The sequence below is a fragment of the Anolis sagrei genome, chromosome 2 (genome assembly GCF_037176765.1).
Source record: "Anolis sagrei isolate rAnoSag1 chromosome 2, rAnoSag1.mat, whole genome shotgun sequence".
In the NCBI taxonomy this organism is placed as follows: domain Eukaryota; kingdom Metazoa; phylum Chordata; class Lepidosauria; order Squamata; family Dactyloidae; genus Anolis; species Anolis sagrei.
The window spans coordinates 117,492,524-117,511,001 of record NC_090022.1 but is presented as its reverse complement, the minus strand read 5'-3'; the positions used below and the strand labels follow the sequence as shown (position 1 = coordinate 117,511,001).

At 41.2% G+C, this 18,478-nt stretch overlaps 1 protein-coding gene across 3 annotated transcripts in view; it reads right to left on the bottom strand.

The window, feature by feature from the left end:
* The window catches only part of TMEM94 (transmembrane protein 94), a 102,697-nt gene that overhangs the window by 50,678 nt on the left and 33,541 nt on the right, over window positions 1-18,478 (bottom strand). For all 3 annotated transcript variants that reach the window (XM_060764691.2, XM_060764692.2, XM_060764693.2), the window contains 2 exons: window positions 2,809-2,928; window positions 1,891-2,018 (listed from right to left, as the gene is read on the bottom strand). In XM_060764691.2, coding sequence (XP_060620674.1) covers window positions 1,891-2,018; window positions 2,809-2,928 — 248 coding nt within the window. The remainder of the gene's footprint in view (window positions 1-1,890; window positions 2,019-2,808; window positions 2,929-18,478) is intronic.

The following is an 18,478-nucleotide window of genomic DNA, read 5'->3' as shown; positions in this document are numbered from 1 at the left end:
CCTTAGGCGACTCACAGCGGTTCACAACAAGAACAACAGAAATTCCATACCATAACACAGTATAAAAAACAGTTAACATCATAACATATTATAGAAAAGTATACAATTAACAACAATATACAATTAACACCAATAGCCATTCGCTAGCATCTCATCACTAAAAACATGATCCAGATCCGTCATCCATTGTTCCAATCCAATGTTCATTACCTTCATTGCACTAATTATTTGAACGCCTGTTCAAACAACCAGGTTTTCACTTTTTTGCGGAATACCATTAATGATGGAGCTAGTCTAATGTCCGTGGAAAGGGCGTTCCACAGTCGCGGGGCCACCACCGAGAAGGCCCTATCTCTCGTCCCCACCAGCCGTGCCTGTGAGACAGGCGGGATCGAGAGCAGGGCCTCCCCGGAAGATCTCAAAGTCCTGGTGGGTTCATAGGCAGAGATGCGGTCGGATAGGTAGCTTGGGCCGGAACCGTTTAGGACTTTAAAGGCCAACGCCAGCACTTTGAATTGAGCCCGGTAGCAAATCGGTAGCCAGTGGAGTTGGTGCAGCAGGGGGGTTGTATGCTCCCTGTGCTCCGCTCCTGTTAGAATCATGGCTGCCGAGCGTTGGACTAGTTGAAGCTTCCGAGCCGTCTTCAAAGGCAACCCCACGTAGAGAGCGTTGCAGTAGTCTAAACGGGATGTAACCAGAGCGTGGACTACCGTGGCCAAGTCAGACTTCCCAAGGTACGGGCGCAGCTAACAATGCATTTAAAACTGTACCAGTTAAAAACATTAGTAAAAGTGAAAATATTATACATTACAAGTACAAGTCGAGTATCCCTTTATCTGAAATGCTTGAGACCAGAAATGTTTTGGTTTTCAGATTTTGGAGTACCATATTTGCATATATGCATATAATAAGATATTGTGGAGATGATAACTCAAATCTACATACAAATTCACTTATATTTTATGTATATCTTATACACATAGCCTGAAATTATGCTAAATAGCTTTAGTAATTTTGCACACTGAACCATCAGAAAGCAAAGATATCACTATTTCAGCCACCTATGTGGAAAAGCTCAGGTTTTGAGGAATTCCAGGTAAGAAATGCCCATCTTGTATTACAATTCATTGAGAGACTATATACAAACGTCAAACACAGGCTCTGAATTATGAGACACCATATTTTAAAATCAGGGTTTAAGAAAGGGTAGTCCCTTGTAACCTGTGAGTTTTATGATGGATTTCTGTAGGCCAGGGATCCTCAAACTTTTTAAACAGAGGACCCAGTCACAGTCCCTCAAACTGTTGGAGGGCTCAATTATAATTTGAAAAAACATGGACGAATTCCTATGCACACAGCACATATCTCATTTGTAGTGTGAAAAAACACTTAAAAACAATACAATGATTAAAATGAAGAATAATTTTAACAAATATAAACTTATTAGTATTTCAATGGGAAGTATGGGCCTGCTTTTGGCTGATGAAATAGGATTGTTATTGTTGTTGTTGTTTTGTTGTGTGCTTTCAAATAGTTACAGACTAAGGCTGACCCTGAGTGAGGGCTGGGTAAATGGCCTTGGAGGGCCGTATTTGGCCCTTAGTTTGAGGACCCCTGCTGTAGGCCCTGTATATTCATTTGGCTTTCTCACTATCTAACTGTAGACATGATATCAAGATGTTATTTGTTCTGTGGAAATGAGACACCATGATAATTTTAGATGATCTGGGTTCTACGGCTGAATGTGTACTGATTGGGGGCTTTCTAAAAGTCCAATGATTAAAAATACTGTCGTGTTTTTTATTGAACATTAGCTCTCTGTAAGATCCCTTATGAATGAAAGATCAAGAAAAACAGCAACATTCTAATAAATAAAAACAAATAGCTGACCTTCCTTGTGGCTGGCTCCCATAGCAGCATAATAGTAGCAATACTGCCAACAGCATTAAGGATGCTCCCGGCCAATGGAAACAAGAGCAACGGTTGCCATGGTACAAGAAACTGGTCTTCCACACTTCCTACCAAGGGGAAGAGCAAAGCAAAGGGGCTGCATCAACAAAAAGGAATCTGGACTTTGTCTATGCTTGCTATAAAGTATGAGAGGGATGCTGAAAGAAGCCAGTCCTCTTTGGGAATAAATTTGGCAAACAAACAATTATTTCTTCATACTTTCCTTCAGCATTTATGTACACAGAACAGAGACTTCCATCCCATTGTCAAACAAGCAGTTTCACTAAAAAGCAAAAGCTTCAGCATCCTACCTACAGATCTGTGAGCTGGCCCCTCCACACAGGAAAGGCCATTAGAGGCTTTGTGGCCCCATAATAATGTCTGGCACTGGCTGCTCCAACTAGGGGGACCCAGAGGGTTGGCAACAAAGACAGCTCACCTATATCACACGTAGAGTGAGTAAGTAGGAGAAATTAGGTCTCTTAAATCAGATTAAATTCAGTGTTCTTCTCTTCCTCTGACCACTGACTTCAGGAAGACAAGAGCCACTGTTGATTTAACTACTTAAAGCTACATGTGCCATCCTCCAGCTTTAATAATGAAAAACTCTTATTTTCTCCAGTAATGTACAATGTGTACCTCAGTTGGGAATGTACTCCAGGAATGAGAATTGTGTGGCCTATCAAAGGTTGTTGGACTGAACCTTCCAGCATTCCTTACCAGTAGCTATGCTCACTCAGGTGGTAGGAGGTTGAAATCTAAGAACATCTGGAAAGCCGCTCAGTTGTAATATTTTTCCAGATAAGTACATAACCCATTATAAAAATCATCTCAGCTACCCACAACTGTAATGCTTACCTTCCATGAAACTACCTTCTTCCGATCCTTCTGATGCCCCTCCAAGAGTGTTGAGAGTTGGTCTCTCAGGACAGTAAGTGCCTTTGTTGTGGTCAGACCCAAATTTGCAGTCATCTCATCCTGAAGAACAAATAAGCAAACACAATAATGTTCTTCAACTTTTCCTATCAGTTTCTCAGTAATCCCCCATAACCACTGCAGGCACTGAAACTGGCCTGATTAATGGAAAAAATATCTAAATCTAGTATCTAGGAAAACATCACATTCTGCAACAAATAAAACAAGATTGAATCCTGAACTTTGTGATTGCTTTCGTGTGTGTGTGTGTACTTTCACGTTGCCCATTGATTTATGGCAACCTTATGAATTTCATAGGGTTTTCTTAGGCAAGAAATATTCATGGATGGTTTTGCCAGTTCAGTTGAAATATAACCTAAAATACCTGGTATTTGTTGGCAGTCTCCCATCTAAGTACTAACTTACCTTCCAAGATCAGAACAAATCAGGTACTTTTAGGCTATTTAGACAAGCATTCCCCTCTATTCAAGATAATAGCAGATATAGAAAATTCATAGACATCATTCCTACTTTTACTGCAAACCAGAGTAGGCATATTGTATCAATGCAAATTACTAAACTGTTGACCTCATAAATTGTCACTGATTCCATGGATCTAATCTCGTGAAGGCTGATCTGGCCGGGGTGGTCCACGCCTTGGTCACCTCTAGAATGGATTACTGCAATGCGCTCTACGTGGGGCTGCCCTTGAAGACGGCTTGGAAACTACAATTGGTCCAGCGGGCAGCAGCCAGGATGCTAACTGGAGCTCATTATCAAGAGAGGTCAACCCTCTTGTTCAAGGAGCTCCACTGGCTGCCATTTATTTTCCGAGCCCAATTCAAGGTGCAGGTGCTCACCTACAAAGCCCTGAACGGTTTGGGACCACCCTACCTGCGTGACCGCATCACCATCTACGAACCCACACGCTCGCTCCGGTCATCTGGGGAGGCCCTGCTCGTGATCCCACCCACGTCGCAAGCGCGCCTGGTGGGGACACGTGACAGGGCCTTCTCTGTGGCGGCCCCCCGACTTTGGAACGCCCTCCCAAAAGAGCTCAGACAAGCCCCCACTCTAGCCGTCTTCAGAAGGAACCTAAAAACCTGGCTGTTCCGTTGTGCCTTCCCAGACTAGGAATCCCCACCCAAGCCCTAGTAGCACCTTAGCATAACAAATTGTCACTGCACACCGCACTTTTAACCCTACGTGCCTCCTGCCATTCAGCACTTTTAACCCTTGTACCCCAGTGCGCCGGCCGAACCAGTTTTTAATAATGTCCTGATGTACTGTCTTTGTTGTTATTCTGCTTATTGCTTGATTTGCTTAGTATTGTGGTGTTATATTATGTTGCTTATTGTTTGATTTGCCTTGTTGTTGTGATGTTATACTTTCTACTGTATTGTGTTGAGGCTTCGGCCTGTGTAAGCCGCATCGAGTCCTCCGGGAGATGCTAGCGGGGTACAAATAAAGTTAATAATAATAATAATAATAATAATCTAATTGGGACTGATTAGGCCACAGATTTGTCTTTGTCTTCTCCTCAGGCTCCCACATCTTTCAAGGACTTTGATCACATAACAATGGATCATTTAATCTCAACTCAGTACCAATGGCACTGTCTGCCAGCACTAACCACCAATAAATTTTCTTCTGAATTGTTTCATGCTAGTAGGTAAAAATGCAAGAGAATTATCAAGCAAGTCCAACCATCCCTTGTCAAACATTACACAAGAGAAACCCATTACTCAGATGTAAAATTGTCAAGCCAGGCACCACGCATCCCGTATTTGTGCATTTTATTTTTTCTTCCAAAGTGTAGGATTCTACATTTCTCCTTACTGAAATTAATATTGTAAATTTTGTCCCAGCTCTGTAATCTGCCATGGTCATTCTGAATTCTGATACTGTCTTCTGTAGTATTAGCTATCCCTCCCAATTTAATGTCATCTGCAAACTTCATAAGCACACCCTCTAAACCTTCATATAAATCATTAATTAAGATGTTGAAACTGCACTGGGCCCAGGACAGAACCCTGAGGCACCCTACTGGCCTCCTCTTTCCAGGATGAAGATGAACCTTTTGGTTTTGTCACTTAACAAATTCACCTAACAGTAGTATTGTCTAGCTCACATTTTACTAGTTTGTTTGCAAGAATATTGGAGAACATTGTCAAAGGCCTTACTGAAATCAAGATATGCTACATCCACAGCATTCCCTCCATCTACCAAGCTTGTAACTCTATAGATAAAAGTGGTAAGATTAGTCTGGCAATTACTTGTTTTTGAGAAATCCATGCTGATTTTTAGTAATCACAGCATTTTTTCTAAGTGATTACAGACTGCCTCCTTAATTATCTGCTCCAGAATCTTTCCTGGTATTGATGTCAGGCTAACTGGACAGTAATTATTTTGGTCCTCTTTTTTCCCTTCTTGAGGACAGGGAGAACATTTGCTCTCCTCCAGTCAGCTAGGGAAACTTCTTCCATTCTCCAAAAAATCTCAAAGATTCTTGCCAGTGGTTCTGAAATGAAGTCTGCTAATTCCTTCAATACAGTTCATCTGGCCCTAGACACTTGAATTTGTTTGAAGTAGCCAGGTATTCCTTAACTACTTCTTTATTTACATTGGGTTGCATTTCTCCTATTGCTGCATTCACGCCATATTGTTCAGATTGTACACTGATTTTCTTTTGGGGAAAGATTAAGGCAAAGAAGGTGTTATGCAGCCCTGCCTTTCTCTATCCCCTGTTAGCATTTCACCACCTTCTCCATGCAGAGGCCCTACTGTTTCATGGTTCTTCCTTTTTTTACTGACATAATGAAATAACACCTTTTATTGTTTTTAAGTGTTTTTAATCTCTCTGGCAAACCTGAGCTCATTTTATGCTTTAGCCCAGGGGTCCTCAAACTTTTTCAACAGAGGGCCAGGTCACAGTCCCTCAAACTGTTGGAGGGCCGGATTATAATTTGAAAAAAACATGAATGAATTCCTATGCACACTGCACATATCTTATTTGTAGTGCAAAAAAAAACCCCACTTAAAAACAATACAGTAATTAGAATCAAAGAGTTGGAAAAGACCTCATGGGCCATCCAGTCCAACCCCCTGCCAAGAAGCAGGAATATTGCATTCAAATCAAAATTAAAATGAAGAACTATTTTAACAAATATAAACTTATTAGTATTTCAATGGGAAATGTGGACCTGCTTTTGGCTGATGAGATACGGTTGTTGTTGTTGTTGTTGTTGTTGTTGTGTGCTTTCAAGTCGTTTCAGACTTAGGTTGGCCCTGAGCGAGGGCCAGGTAAATAACCTTGGAGGGCCTTATCCAGCCCCTGGGCCTTAGTTTGAGGACCCCTGGCTTTAGCCTTTTGGACATAAATGAGGTATTTGTTATTTCCTTGAAGTCCTCTTTGGTCATTTCCCCCATTTCCATTTCTTTAACATGTCCCTTTTCAATCTTAGCTCAGTTAAAATCTTAACTCAGCAGGTAAAGACCTTTCTAGTTAGACATGTTTTCAGCAACTGAACAATTAATACAGGGAGCTGTTATTATAGAGGTTCTGTATTTTTCTTAATGACATTCTTTCTTTTTACATTCCATCTTTAATTTAATAGTGTCTTTCATCTGGTTTTGTGTTCAATCATATATGTATTCAATGTAATATAAACTTCCCTGTGTCCCAAATTGACAGAGGGGATGAATATAAATCAAGTAAATACATTACCAGTATGTTTGTGGAACAATATATTCTAGTTAGCCTACTTTGTACTGTCATCCACCCTTGCCACAAGAAAACATATTAGTGTCATTGTGTCTTTGTCTTGAAGTTGCCTGCACTTTTAGGCAAGAAATACTCAAAAGGAGGTTACCATTGCCTTCGACCCCGTTTAAGGAGCTCCATTGACTGCAGTTCATTTTCTGGTCCCAATTCAAGGTGCAGGTTATCACCTACAAAGCCCTAAATGGTTTGGGACCTGGCTACCTTTATAATCACATTTTCTTCTACAAACGTGCACGATCTCTTCGATCGTCCGGGGAGGCCCTCCTCTTCCACCTCCGTCGCAAGCGCGGCTTATGGGGACAATGGAGAGGACCTTATCTATAGTGGCTCATCAGCTCTGGAGCTCGCTACCCAGGGAGATTAGCAAGCACCCACTCTGGCAGCCTTTAGGAAAAGCCTAAAAACCTGGCTTTTCTGGTGTGTCTTTAAGGAATGAACAACAAATCCCTATACTATGACCATCCCAGTACAAATTTGTCCTTTTGATGCACTTTATCTCATCCCTCAATGAAAATCAACCCCATCGTTTGTCCCATATGAATCTCCCACTAGATACACTACTCTATTTATCTATCTCACCAAGGGTTTTATTATTTTACTCCTTGCATTTGTTTACCCTATTGTATTATTTTGTTATTGTTTGCATTTGATTTAATGTTATTATTTGTTGTATGTATTTTACTTTGCTTATTGTAATTCTTGGGCTTGGCCTCATGTTAGCTGTCCCGAGTCCCCTTGAGAAGATGGTAGAAGGGTATAAATAAAGATTATTATTATTATTATTGTTATTATTATTATTATTATTCTACTGAAATATAGGTTGCAACAGCGCTACTCAAACTGGAGATCTGTGCATTAGTGCCAGTTTGTGAGTCATCGGCGGCTGATCTATGACACTTAACCAGAAAACAAATAGGTACACAATGGACAGAACTATGGCAGTAGTTCTTGGCATATTGATGGGGGGAGGGGGGATCTTGCCAACCCACCACATTAATAAGTACTGCCTCTAGTATTCCCTGGTGGCTTCTTTTTCAAATACTAAAGAGCCTGACTCTGCTTAGCTTCCAAGATCAGATGAGATTTGGCGCTTTCAGAATACAGTATCTAGGCTTCATGTCATTATGCCCAACAAGAAAGCATTGCTACAACAGAGGAATTCTTGAGATGCCTCTTGTATTGGAGTTTCTTCCTTAGAGTAGTGCATTAAGAAGCAAAGGGACCTCATACCTGGCAGGAAAAGGGTTTATACCTGTTTTCCAATCTTGCTTCCCACACACAGCGGGCTAGAATTATAGGGCATGGATACTCTTACTCTCTTATTAATCTTCTAGGTGCCATAAGCTATAAGGAAGCCATGCTTTTAACAGCAAAATACACAAAAATGCTTTCCTGTTCCTCTGGTATATTTCTGGGCAGGCTGAAAAGAAGACTCCCCAGTAGGTTAATTAGCAAGAAGAAAAACACCGTTTACAGTAGATGTTTCACTGCAGGGACCAAAATATCTTGGCGGCAGCTCCTCTGCAAATAAACGACTAAACCCTATCCTTAGAATTCACAGAGGGCACAAGGGGGCATGCTGTGGACACTGAAAGGCAATGATAAAATATGGATGAGTCTTGGACTGCTGGCAGCTAGAACTTCTAGGAAGATGTTGCTAATGCTCCTGCCCCAGGGAATACAGATCTGCCTCTGCAAGGCATGATCACAATTGAACAAGGAAGTTAAGCCGCACAAAATCAGCATGGGTCCACACTTCTTAAGAAGGGCTTTAACCACCACACCAATCTGAGCTCACAACTTCCAAAGTCTCCCCCTCAATCTCTTCTCAGCATTTGAAGATGCAAATCCCTCTGCAGTGGTACAAATGTCTAAAAGAAGCAAATGTTCATAAAGCACAGAGAAGCCTGCATCTCTTGCTGAGCTAAGAATAAAACCTGACATAATTCTCCTTCTGCTTGGTTGACTGTATGCATTTCAAAGCACAGGGTTCTTTAGTTTCCGTTGGATGAGGACCAGGGGACAACAACTCAGGGAAGAACATGCATGTCCTTCCCACCACAATCAGCACTATCAGGTGATACAACAAGATGATACAAAGAGCACTCTTGGCAATACCAACCCTACAAGTCTTGCAGGTTCTCTGGTGGCAGGCACCACTGCAATGACAAACAAAATTAATCTGACAGTATGTGTTTGTGAGAGAGAGAGAGAGAGAGAGAGAGAGAGAGAGAGTATGAGTGTGCAAAGTAGCAAAAGTGACAGATCAGAGCAACTCAGTTCTTGCAGCAAGTTACTTTTTGGTTACCAAGGCCAAAACAGTGTTAGATTTCAATAATGTATTGTGTACAAAATATATCATTTTTTCCCGTTAAATGAGTACTATATATATTCTAGTTACCTGTAACTTTAAAGGGCATTTTAATTGTGCTTTGTGAGTATTTTATGCCATTCTAACTTTAAATTATCCATGAAATTTGAAGAGCGAGGGAACAACATATTGCCAAAGACAATTGGGGGCGGGGGGGGGGGGGGAGATACAGAAGAACAGAGGCACAAAAATAATTGCACAGGCTGTGATACCCCATGCTTTATGCAATCTTTTCCAACCTGGCATCTTGGAGACAAGTTGGACTACAAATCACACTAGCCAGGAATTGAATTGGGTGATCCACTTCACCTTGTTGATGGGAAGCTTCCCACCGGAGTGGAAATAATCTATCGGACAGATGGCAAGCTATTCAATCTCAGCAGACTGAAAGCCAAAACCAAGGTTACAACAACATCTGTTATAGAACTCCAGTATGCTGATGACAATGTCGTCTGTGCGCATTCAGAAGAAGATCTACAAGCCACTCTAAACACCTTCGCAGAAACATACGAGAAGCTCGGCCTGTCACTGAACATTGAGAAAACCAAGGTGCTGTTCCAGCAGTCACCAGCCAATCCCTCCCCAATGCCAGTAATACAGCTCAATGGTGTAACATTAGAAAATGTGGACCATTTCCGCTACCTTGGCAGCCACCTCTCCACCAAAGTCAACATCGATGCCGAAATACAACACCACCTGAGCTCTGCAAGTGCAGCATTTTCCAGAATGAAGCAGAGAGTGTTTGAGGACCGGGACATCCGTAGGGAGACCAAGGTGCTTGTCTATAAAGCTATTGTCCTCCCAACCCTGCTATATGCCTGTGAGACGTGGACTGTCTACAGATGTCACATGCAACTCCTGGAACGATTCCATCAGCGCTGCCTCCGGAAAATCCTGCAAATCTCCTGGGAAGACAAGCGGACAAACGTCAGTGTGCTGGAAGAAGCAAAGACCACCAGCATTGAAGCGATGGTCCTCCAACATCAACTCCGCTGGGCCGGCCACATTGTCCGGATGCCTGACCACCGTCTCCCAAAGCAGTTGCTCTACTCCGAACTTAAGAACGGAAAACGGAACGTTGGTGGACAGGAAAAGAGATTTAAAGATGGGCTCAAAGCCAACCTTAAAAACTCTGGCATAAACACTGAGAACTGGGAAGCCCTGGCCCTTGAGCGCTCCAGCTGGAGGACAGCTGTGACCAGCAGTGCTGCAGAATTTGAGGAGGCACGAGTGGAGGGTGAAAGAGAGAAACGTGCCAGGAGGAAGGCACGTCAAGCCAACCCCGACAGGGACCGCCTTCCACCTGGAAACCAATGCCCTCACTGCGGAAGAAGATGCAGAGCAAGAATAGGGCTCCACAGCCACATACGGACCCACAAGGAAATCCATAATGGAAGACCATCTTACTCGTCCAACGAGGGATCGCCTAAGTAAAGTAAGTAAGTAAAGTAAGTAATGATTATTATACTTCGCTATCTCTATCAGTTCTATGGTTTTGAAAATGAGACAAATTCATCAATTTAGCAATATTTATGACTGAAAGTTAAATCCATCACAAACCTCCACTGGAATAGAATAGTTTCAGTAAAGCTAATTTTAGTAATAATTAATAATTTTAATAATATAATTAAAGTTTCAGGAGAGCAATGTCCAGTCTTGATAAAATAGTAAAGAGTAGAGACATCAGACTGGCAACAAAGATCCGCCTAGTCAAAGCCATGGTATTCCCTGTAGTAACCTACGGATGTGAGAGCTGGACCTTAGGGAAGGCTGAGCGAAGGAAGATCGATGCTTTTGAACTGTGGTGTTGGAGGAAAGTGCTGAGAGTGCCTTGGACTGCGAGAAGATCCAACCAGTCCATCCTCCAGGAAATAAAGCCCAACTGCTCATTGGAGGTAAGGATACTAGAGACAAAGCTGAAGTACTTTGGCCACATCATGAGGAGACAGGAAAGCCTAGAGAAGACAATTATGCTGGGGACAGTGGAAGGCAAAAGGAAGAGGGGCCGACCAAGGGCAAGATGGATGGATGGCATCCTTGAGGTGACTGGACTGACCTTGAAGGAGCTGGGGGTGGTGACGGCCGACAGGGAGCTCTGGCGTGGGCTGGTCCATGAGGTCACGAAGAGTCGGAGACGACTGAACGAATGAACAACAACAACAACAAATTAAAGTTTCAATAAACTGTTCATTCTGGTTATAGGTGGTAGACTATTTTTATTTTAATATATAATTTAGATCTTGTTGCTAATATACATCGTGTTTTCTAAATTACTAAAAGGCTGTATTAAGGAGTGCTATAGTGTAAGCTGTTTTACACATGTAATGGTTGGAGCAGTGAAGCAAGACTTGGAAGGTCCAGGTTCTAGCCCTCAATCAGCTATTAAACACACAGGCTGACATTGGTTGTTACGTAATCTATCCCACAGGGTTGTTGTGAACATAAAGGTAGAGGGAAAGAAGAGGATAGGTAGTGTATACTCCAACCAGAGCTCTTTTGGGGGAAAGGGGGCGGGATAAGCATGTACTGACTAAATAAACAAATAAAGATGTGGATATTGCATGTAACTACCATACAGCAAAGGAAAATCACACGATTTCTAGGCATGAGCATATAGTATACAGATGTGGATCCACTAAAATATGCAAAATGGTACTCAGTGGGTAGAACGATCTGAAGCAATTCTCCCTTTTCTAAGTGTCACAAGTTCCTTGAATTTCATATTCTCTGATGGAACGGAGCTTTCTAGTTTAGGGACTGTACAGGACATCCATTGGTAAAAGGGGCACCATCAGGACTCTCCCTTTGATACCTGTCTTCTCAGTTATTGGAAACAAACTCTTCAGTGGCTAGACCCGGCCGAGACAGATATATTAACTTGTTTATTTAAAGGGACTTGGGGGGGGGGGGGGGGGGGAGAGAGAGAGAGTAAAGGATCAGAAACTTTAAAAAAACTTTTTTGCACAAAGAAGAAAATGATCTACCACTTAAGAAACCTGGAGAGTTACAAACATCGGACTTACAAATGATTCATAGTTAAGAATGGAGGTAAGGCAACTGGAAGTGAGAGAAATCTACCCCTAGGAAGGGAAATTACCCCTGAAAGGTGGTCTTCCACTGAAGCTTTATCACCATTCCTTGTTGCCATAACAAGCTATTTTTCCCCCAAAATCCAATGATCACAGGGGCAGAAAGTGCCATGAAATCTCCTGAATGGGGCACAAGCAGCAAAACAAACATCACAAGGGTGTTAACCATTCCGTTTGCTATCCAAAGCTAACATATATATAGAGTCACATCTAAGTTGCATATAAGTGTAACTCCAGCCATATGTATATATGGAGTTACAGTTACAAATGTACCTGTTCTGGCTTATATACAAATTCAACTTCAGAAAAAAAACCTACTGAATCCATCTTGTATGTAACTTGGGGATGGTCTATATTATTTATTTTTTGCAGCTGAATGAAGAGAGATTGGAAGTCAACTATTTTTCTTTTTTCTTTCTTCTATATTTTTTCTCTTCTATGTTTCTTTGTTTTCTTTTTTTCTTAGCACAAATTAAGATACTCCTTATCTTAATTTGATATTGTTTAAAAATTTCCTCTTTTAAATATTAATTTAACTTTTAAAATCTTTTAATAAAAATAAAAACAAAACAGGAAATAAACTTTTCAGTAAATGATAGAAGCTGGCTTCTTTAATTCTAAGGAGCTGCTTAACAGTAGCTGTCCATCATTTGGTATCCATTCCTTTTTTTGGTCTGGAAATGTAACATATGAGCAAGGTACAAACTAGACTTCCATTTTAACACTGAATTTGAGACTCATATTTTACATCAGTTTTACTCCCTGGTCCTTTGAACATTCTGAGTGTGTGCTTCCATATACTCTCTGTTGTGAGACAAAAAGCAGAAAAGACTAGATATCCTTTCTCCTTTCTGAAGATCATTTATATATATACAAAGTACATGCCATAAGAATACTTAGTAAAATGGAAAGATGTTAGAAAAGAGGATGACTGCAATGCAGATTGATTTACTCAGCCAAAAAGGCACAGCTCTTCTGGCTTTGCAAGACTAGTTGAGGACCTGGGATGAATTCATATTGTTCCCATAAGTCAAAGTCAACTTGAAGGCAAATAACAATAGCAAGCTACAATAAATGTCCAATCCCTAAGGTGACACATAACTCTTTTGTTACACAACCCTTTAATAGTCCAGCTTGGTAGCTAATTCCCTGGAGCCTGGATATAACAGCAACCCTTCTGCTACATAAAATTGCAAGGCAGCAGGGATTATGATGGAAAAGCAAAGTGTCGAGACAGCTCAGGATTGGTTCCAACATGAATTCAATAAGTTAGGAAGGAGAGTGCTGAGTAGGATATTGTAATTGTGTTCTCAGCACTGGCGAATGCTGCATAGGCTGTGCTTATTTTCCAACAGTGCTTACTTCACACTGTCAACATTGACCTGCTCCACTCTAAAATTTATAAGGTGAAAGGACGCCCAACCTTTAGGAACACAACGCATGGCTGCAGTGGAGCATCAAATCATACACACTAACTATGAGGCAAGTGACACAAACTCAACCTAGCAGTCAAGGTGACAGTAGAAGGTTCACCCTACTTCAAATTGTTTCTGTATACCACATTGCCCTTTTTCAACCCCTACTACCACAAAACAAGCAACTGTTACCAAAATATAGTCTCTCAAGGTAGCTCACAATTCCAAAGTATTATCAAGTGAGGTTATATTGATTGGTATTGCCAAAGAGAAAAGAATGACTGGGTGGCTGCTGGTAAGTGTCTGGCCCTCTAGACATTGCAATTCCCTAGCTAGGAGCTGGGAGTTGAATTTCAACAACATGTGTAGGCCATATGATTTTGGAGGACTATAATTCCCACCCTTGTGATATACCATGAAGGATATGTGGAATTACGGTATGTTGGCTTTCCTTCCACATCTATAACATGTCCAAGTTATATACATGTACTCAGGGCCCTTATGTTTGCAATACAGGGACAAACAGAAACTAGAGAATAGAGGGGTCTCCGTAATGAGATGACTCTAAAACATCTGAGAAAGAAAGGATGGTCACAGAGCGAAATGGGATCGAAATCTGATAATATAATCAAATGCATCTGGAACATGGTCATACAGCCTGAAAAAACTTACAACAACCCAGTGATTCCAGCCATGAAAGCCTTCAACAATACATATAATCAAAATGTTTGCAAAACTGTCGTATTTCACAATTTCTACCAACAACCAAACAGATTGTAATCATGTACATACAAACATCAATGTTGTCTATAGTCTACCTGTCTCATAAGCAGGTCATTTCACTTTTGTCACTCACTGTTCAAAAATATAATATTGTGTGCTTTCCATACCAATCAATGTTCCTCGTCTTCCTAGAAATGTAAACTCAATATTATTATATTTTTTCTTAGTAAGAATTTATTCAGCAATATAAATCCAAACAAAAACTGGATTCAATACGTGCAAATAAAAGGAAGAAAGAACATGAAGTAAATATAGATGGAAAACTTAAGGAGACCAGCCATATTTAAATTGAACTGAGAATGTGAGGCCATGTAGATGCTGCTGGACGCGTTTCATAAGTTTCAGATAGCACAGCCAGTGATAAAGCATAATGAGAGATGTAGCCAGCAACATCTGGAAGGACATAGATTTATCACTTATGGTATTAAAGTAGTATTCAGGCCTATAAGAACCAAAGGGTCCGTTCCCTAATAAACATTTTTAGAATGGCAGCCAAAATTAATAAGGTGAATAAGCATGTGGATACAAGGACCCAAATCCTTCATATATAGAATCACAGAGACAAATAGAATGGAAAAGATCACAGAGACAATATAATATATTGTGTTAGACCATGTTTAGATAAATGACCAGAAAAGCTGGTTCTAATTTTTTTGAACGAATGAAATGACCCAATGAAACTGATTGGCAATGAACACATGATATACAAAAGAGATTCCTTCTCCACACCTCATTAATTCACGAAAACTGCTGTCACAAGATGTAGAGATAGCTTCTGTCTTAGATAGATGGCCATCAAGGGGGATTAGACACATTTAGAGGGCAGGTGTTGCCATCAACCTATAGTATTCCCTTGTCTCTTGTTCATAAACCCCACACCTCACTCTCACAACAGGGGAAAAAACTGTCAGCTTTAAGAGTAACCACGGTCTCCTCTTAACTGTGATTTGAAACTCCTATTTATAAACAAAAACTTAATTAGGACAGATTATGCTCTTCATAAGAGCTGATGCAATCCTTAAACTGCTGGCTGGGGAGTTTTGCAAGAAAAGGAGACAAGCCAGAAAAAGATATACCATGCAGCCCTGCTACAAACAATGATCCGTAACCAAAGTTTTACAATGGGGATTTTATCTCAAGAAACCACTGTCCTTCTTTGTGCCTATCTGTCTGCAATTTCCTTCTCAACACTGGTGCAGAAACTACACATGCCACAGAATCAGAGCATAAGGCAGGTACAATTTAGGATTGTGCCATCCTAAGTAGTGCACATTTTTTGCTATCTGTCCAGCCAATATAATGACTTGAAATATGGACAATTTTGGTAATTTCTGAAGATCTGTATTCTTCTAAAGGCAGATGGACAACATGGAAAAGGCAGGCGCAGTGATCCCTCATCTCTTCCATTCTCTGCATGCCTCAGTCAAAAGCACAACCACGCACTTTGTCTTTCTCTTCTTTCCTGTCTCATCCTCTGTCTCATTCTCTAGTAGGAACTAGAGAAAACTAAGCAGACTCAGACTGTATCCTCAGCTTTGCAGAACCAGGGTAATAGGTCATTGTTAAGAAATCTTCCCCATTCCCTCCAACAGGTTGCATTTTATAAAGTTCCTATGCAGAACTCAGAATTTCAAAGTAGAAGGCAACTACCAATGAGAGACTGTTTGAAATATTGATGAGGGGTGGGAGATACCTTCTACCTCACCTGTGCCTGCTGCACAACAGGAGGCAAAAAAACTGAGCAAGAAGAAAGTCCAACGCCCATTCCAGTAAAAGAAAAGAAACCAAGGAATCCTGAAGAGGGCAGTACAAAAGCCTGGATGGGGGCAGAGGAAGCCTTGGATGAGATGTCTATATGTATGTCTGGTGCTGAAGAAAAGTTCTACAGATACATTAGACTGCTAAAAAGTCCAATAAATGGGTCCTAGAGCAAATCAAGCCTGAATTCTCCCTAAAAGCCAAGATGACTAAACCAAGACTGTTGTACATTAGCCTTACCATGAGAAGATATGATAAGGAAGAAAACAGTAGGAAAAGAGAAAGACTGAATTCCAGATGGAGAGACTCAATCAACAAAGCCATGGCTGCTCTGAGTCTATAAGACCCGTGTCTGGCTGTTGATGACAGGGTGACTTGGAAATTTCCCATTTATTGGCATGCCATGTGTCGAAGTCAACTTGATAGTAGTTAACAATAATACTAACACATGTCTTTGAGAAGTTTCCTTGCAGCTTCCTCCACAGTCAAGGGGAGTCAACTTTCCTGGGGAAATCTCCTATAGGATTCCCTGAACACAGGTAGTGGTGGGGAGCCAGGGGGAGCCAGTTCCATCAGAGGATATGGTCTCAAGGAGACATGTTCATGAATATGCCTGCCCAAAGAAGGAGGGAGGAGATTTATGGCTGCTGGTGAGTATGCCCCTCTGAGACAGTTGTGTTTATGTGCATAAGAATATATATATATGAGTGCATAAGAAAGTATGGCTGCATGAAATACAATTCTTAGGATCACCAGAGTGAAAACCGGGAACAGTTTATATACCTTTCATGGTTATGTAGAAGTGGGCATTGCAGAAGGTGCTGCTTGAAAGTGAATGCATGACAAGCAAAATGTTCTAAAAAAAACCCTCTCCTATACAACTATTAAAGATAGGAGCTCTCTCCCATTTTCAGTCTGATAACACTAACCTTGACTAGGGTGATCACGCCTACCCTTTGGATTGCCTCAAAAGTGGGCAGAAAAGATAGAAGTTACACTTCAATAACCAACTTTTCCCATCTATCATTGGTTGCCCATGCCTCTGCTCCACTAACCAGAATAGGCACCAGCGATTATTGTATCCCTGCCATTCAGAAGAAGAAAGCACTATTGCTTTGCCAGGGTCACATTGTGCTCTGTAAATCTGTAACACAAGTTGGGCCTCTCTGAGATGCAAAAGATATATGATAAGGTGTTACTTTGACAATTAATTCTCTCTTATATTCTAGCAGTTACATAACACACACAAAACTGAATTCGTCCCACCTGTCTCTCAGGGACATCATTACATCAGACAGAAGAAATGTGAGGCCTTCTATATTTGCAGGAGAGGATGGATTCAAACAGCAAAGCAATAAAACCATTTGTTTACAAAGGAAACACTGACAAAACTTTAGGCACCAGATCAGAATGACAACGAATAGAAAGGATTGTTGTTCCTACTGGAAAAAGAGGTCACCATTCTTAGGCAGCAGTATCCAATCTCCAGGCTCCTTAGTAGTTCTTCCCTCTCCTGGGATGGAAATATCAAAATGCACACCCATTGCCAGAACAACCAAGTTTACTGATCCTTATTCTTCATCCATGGTATTTGACAGCCTTACCTGAACCTAATACCCACCCCAATGTGTTGGAATACAATACCCATCATATTCAGCACCATCAGCTGCTAAAGGTGGAAACAATGGCCCTGGATGCGCCTTAGACCTGGAAGCAGCAGGATGAGGAAGGTTGAGCAGTAAAGAAGTGTTTGGAACTGCACAGTCCTCCCCACAAACACTAGCTAGTTTCACCAATGGACAGGGACAGTCAGGGCCTCCCATCGTGTAGAAGAGGGATTGCATAGCGGATTCAGAGTGGAAGAGAAACGTGGTCAATAGAGAGAGATAGCAAATGGCACACATATTTTACATCATGAGTGATATCCAACATGTATTGTAACCCCTTATCCTTTTCTCCTGACCTCATTACTACTGCTCCTCTAACCCTTCTTCCTCTTATGCAATAAGCAGGTCAGGAAAGAATTAGCACAGAATGGAGTTTCTTATTACAGCATGTTATATGCCAAAAGAAGTAGAAATCAAAGCCTCACTCCTTCCCTAGCTCAAAAGAGTGGTAGAAAAACAATCAAACTCCACTGAGAAGAAAAAAAGCATTATCGTTTTACTGAGACACCAAGACGCAACCCATAGGGGGCTTTTTTTGGTACATTTGTAACTTGTGGGTGGCACTCAGAAACAGGAGTTTCTCGAGAAAGGGAAAAATATGAGAAGTTACAAGAAAGTGAACAGTGTTCATTTAAATTTGATTGTGTGTGTTATGTGTACTCCATTCCACTATCAACATTGCCTACACACAAACAACCACTTTATGAGCTACTAGGGTCTATCCATATGAGATCTGGAATGAATTG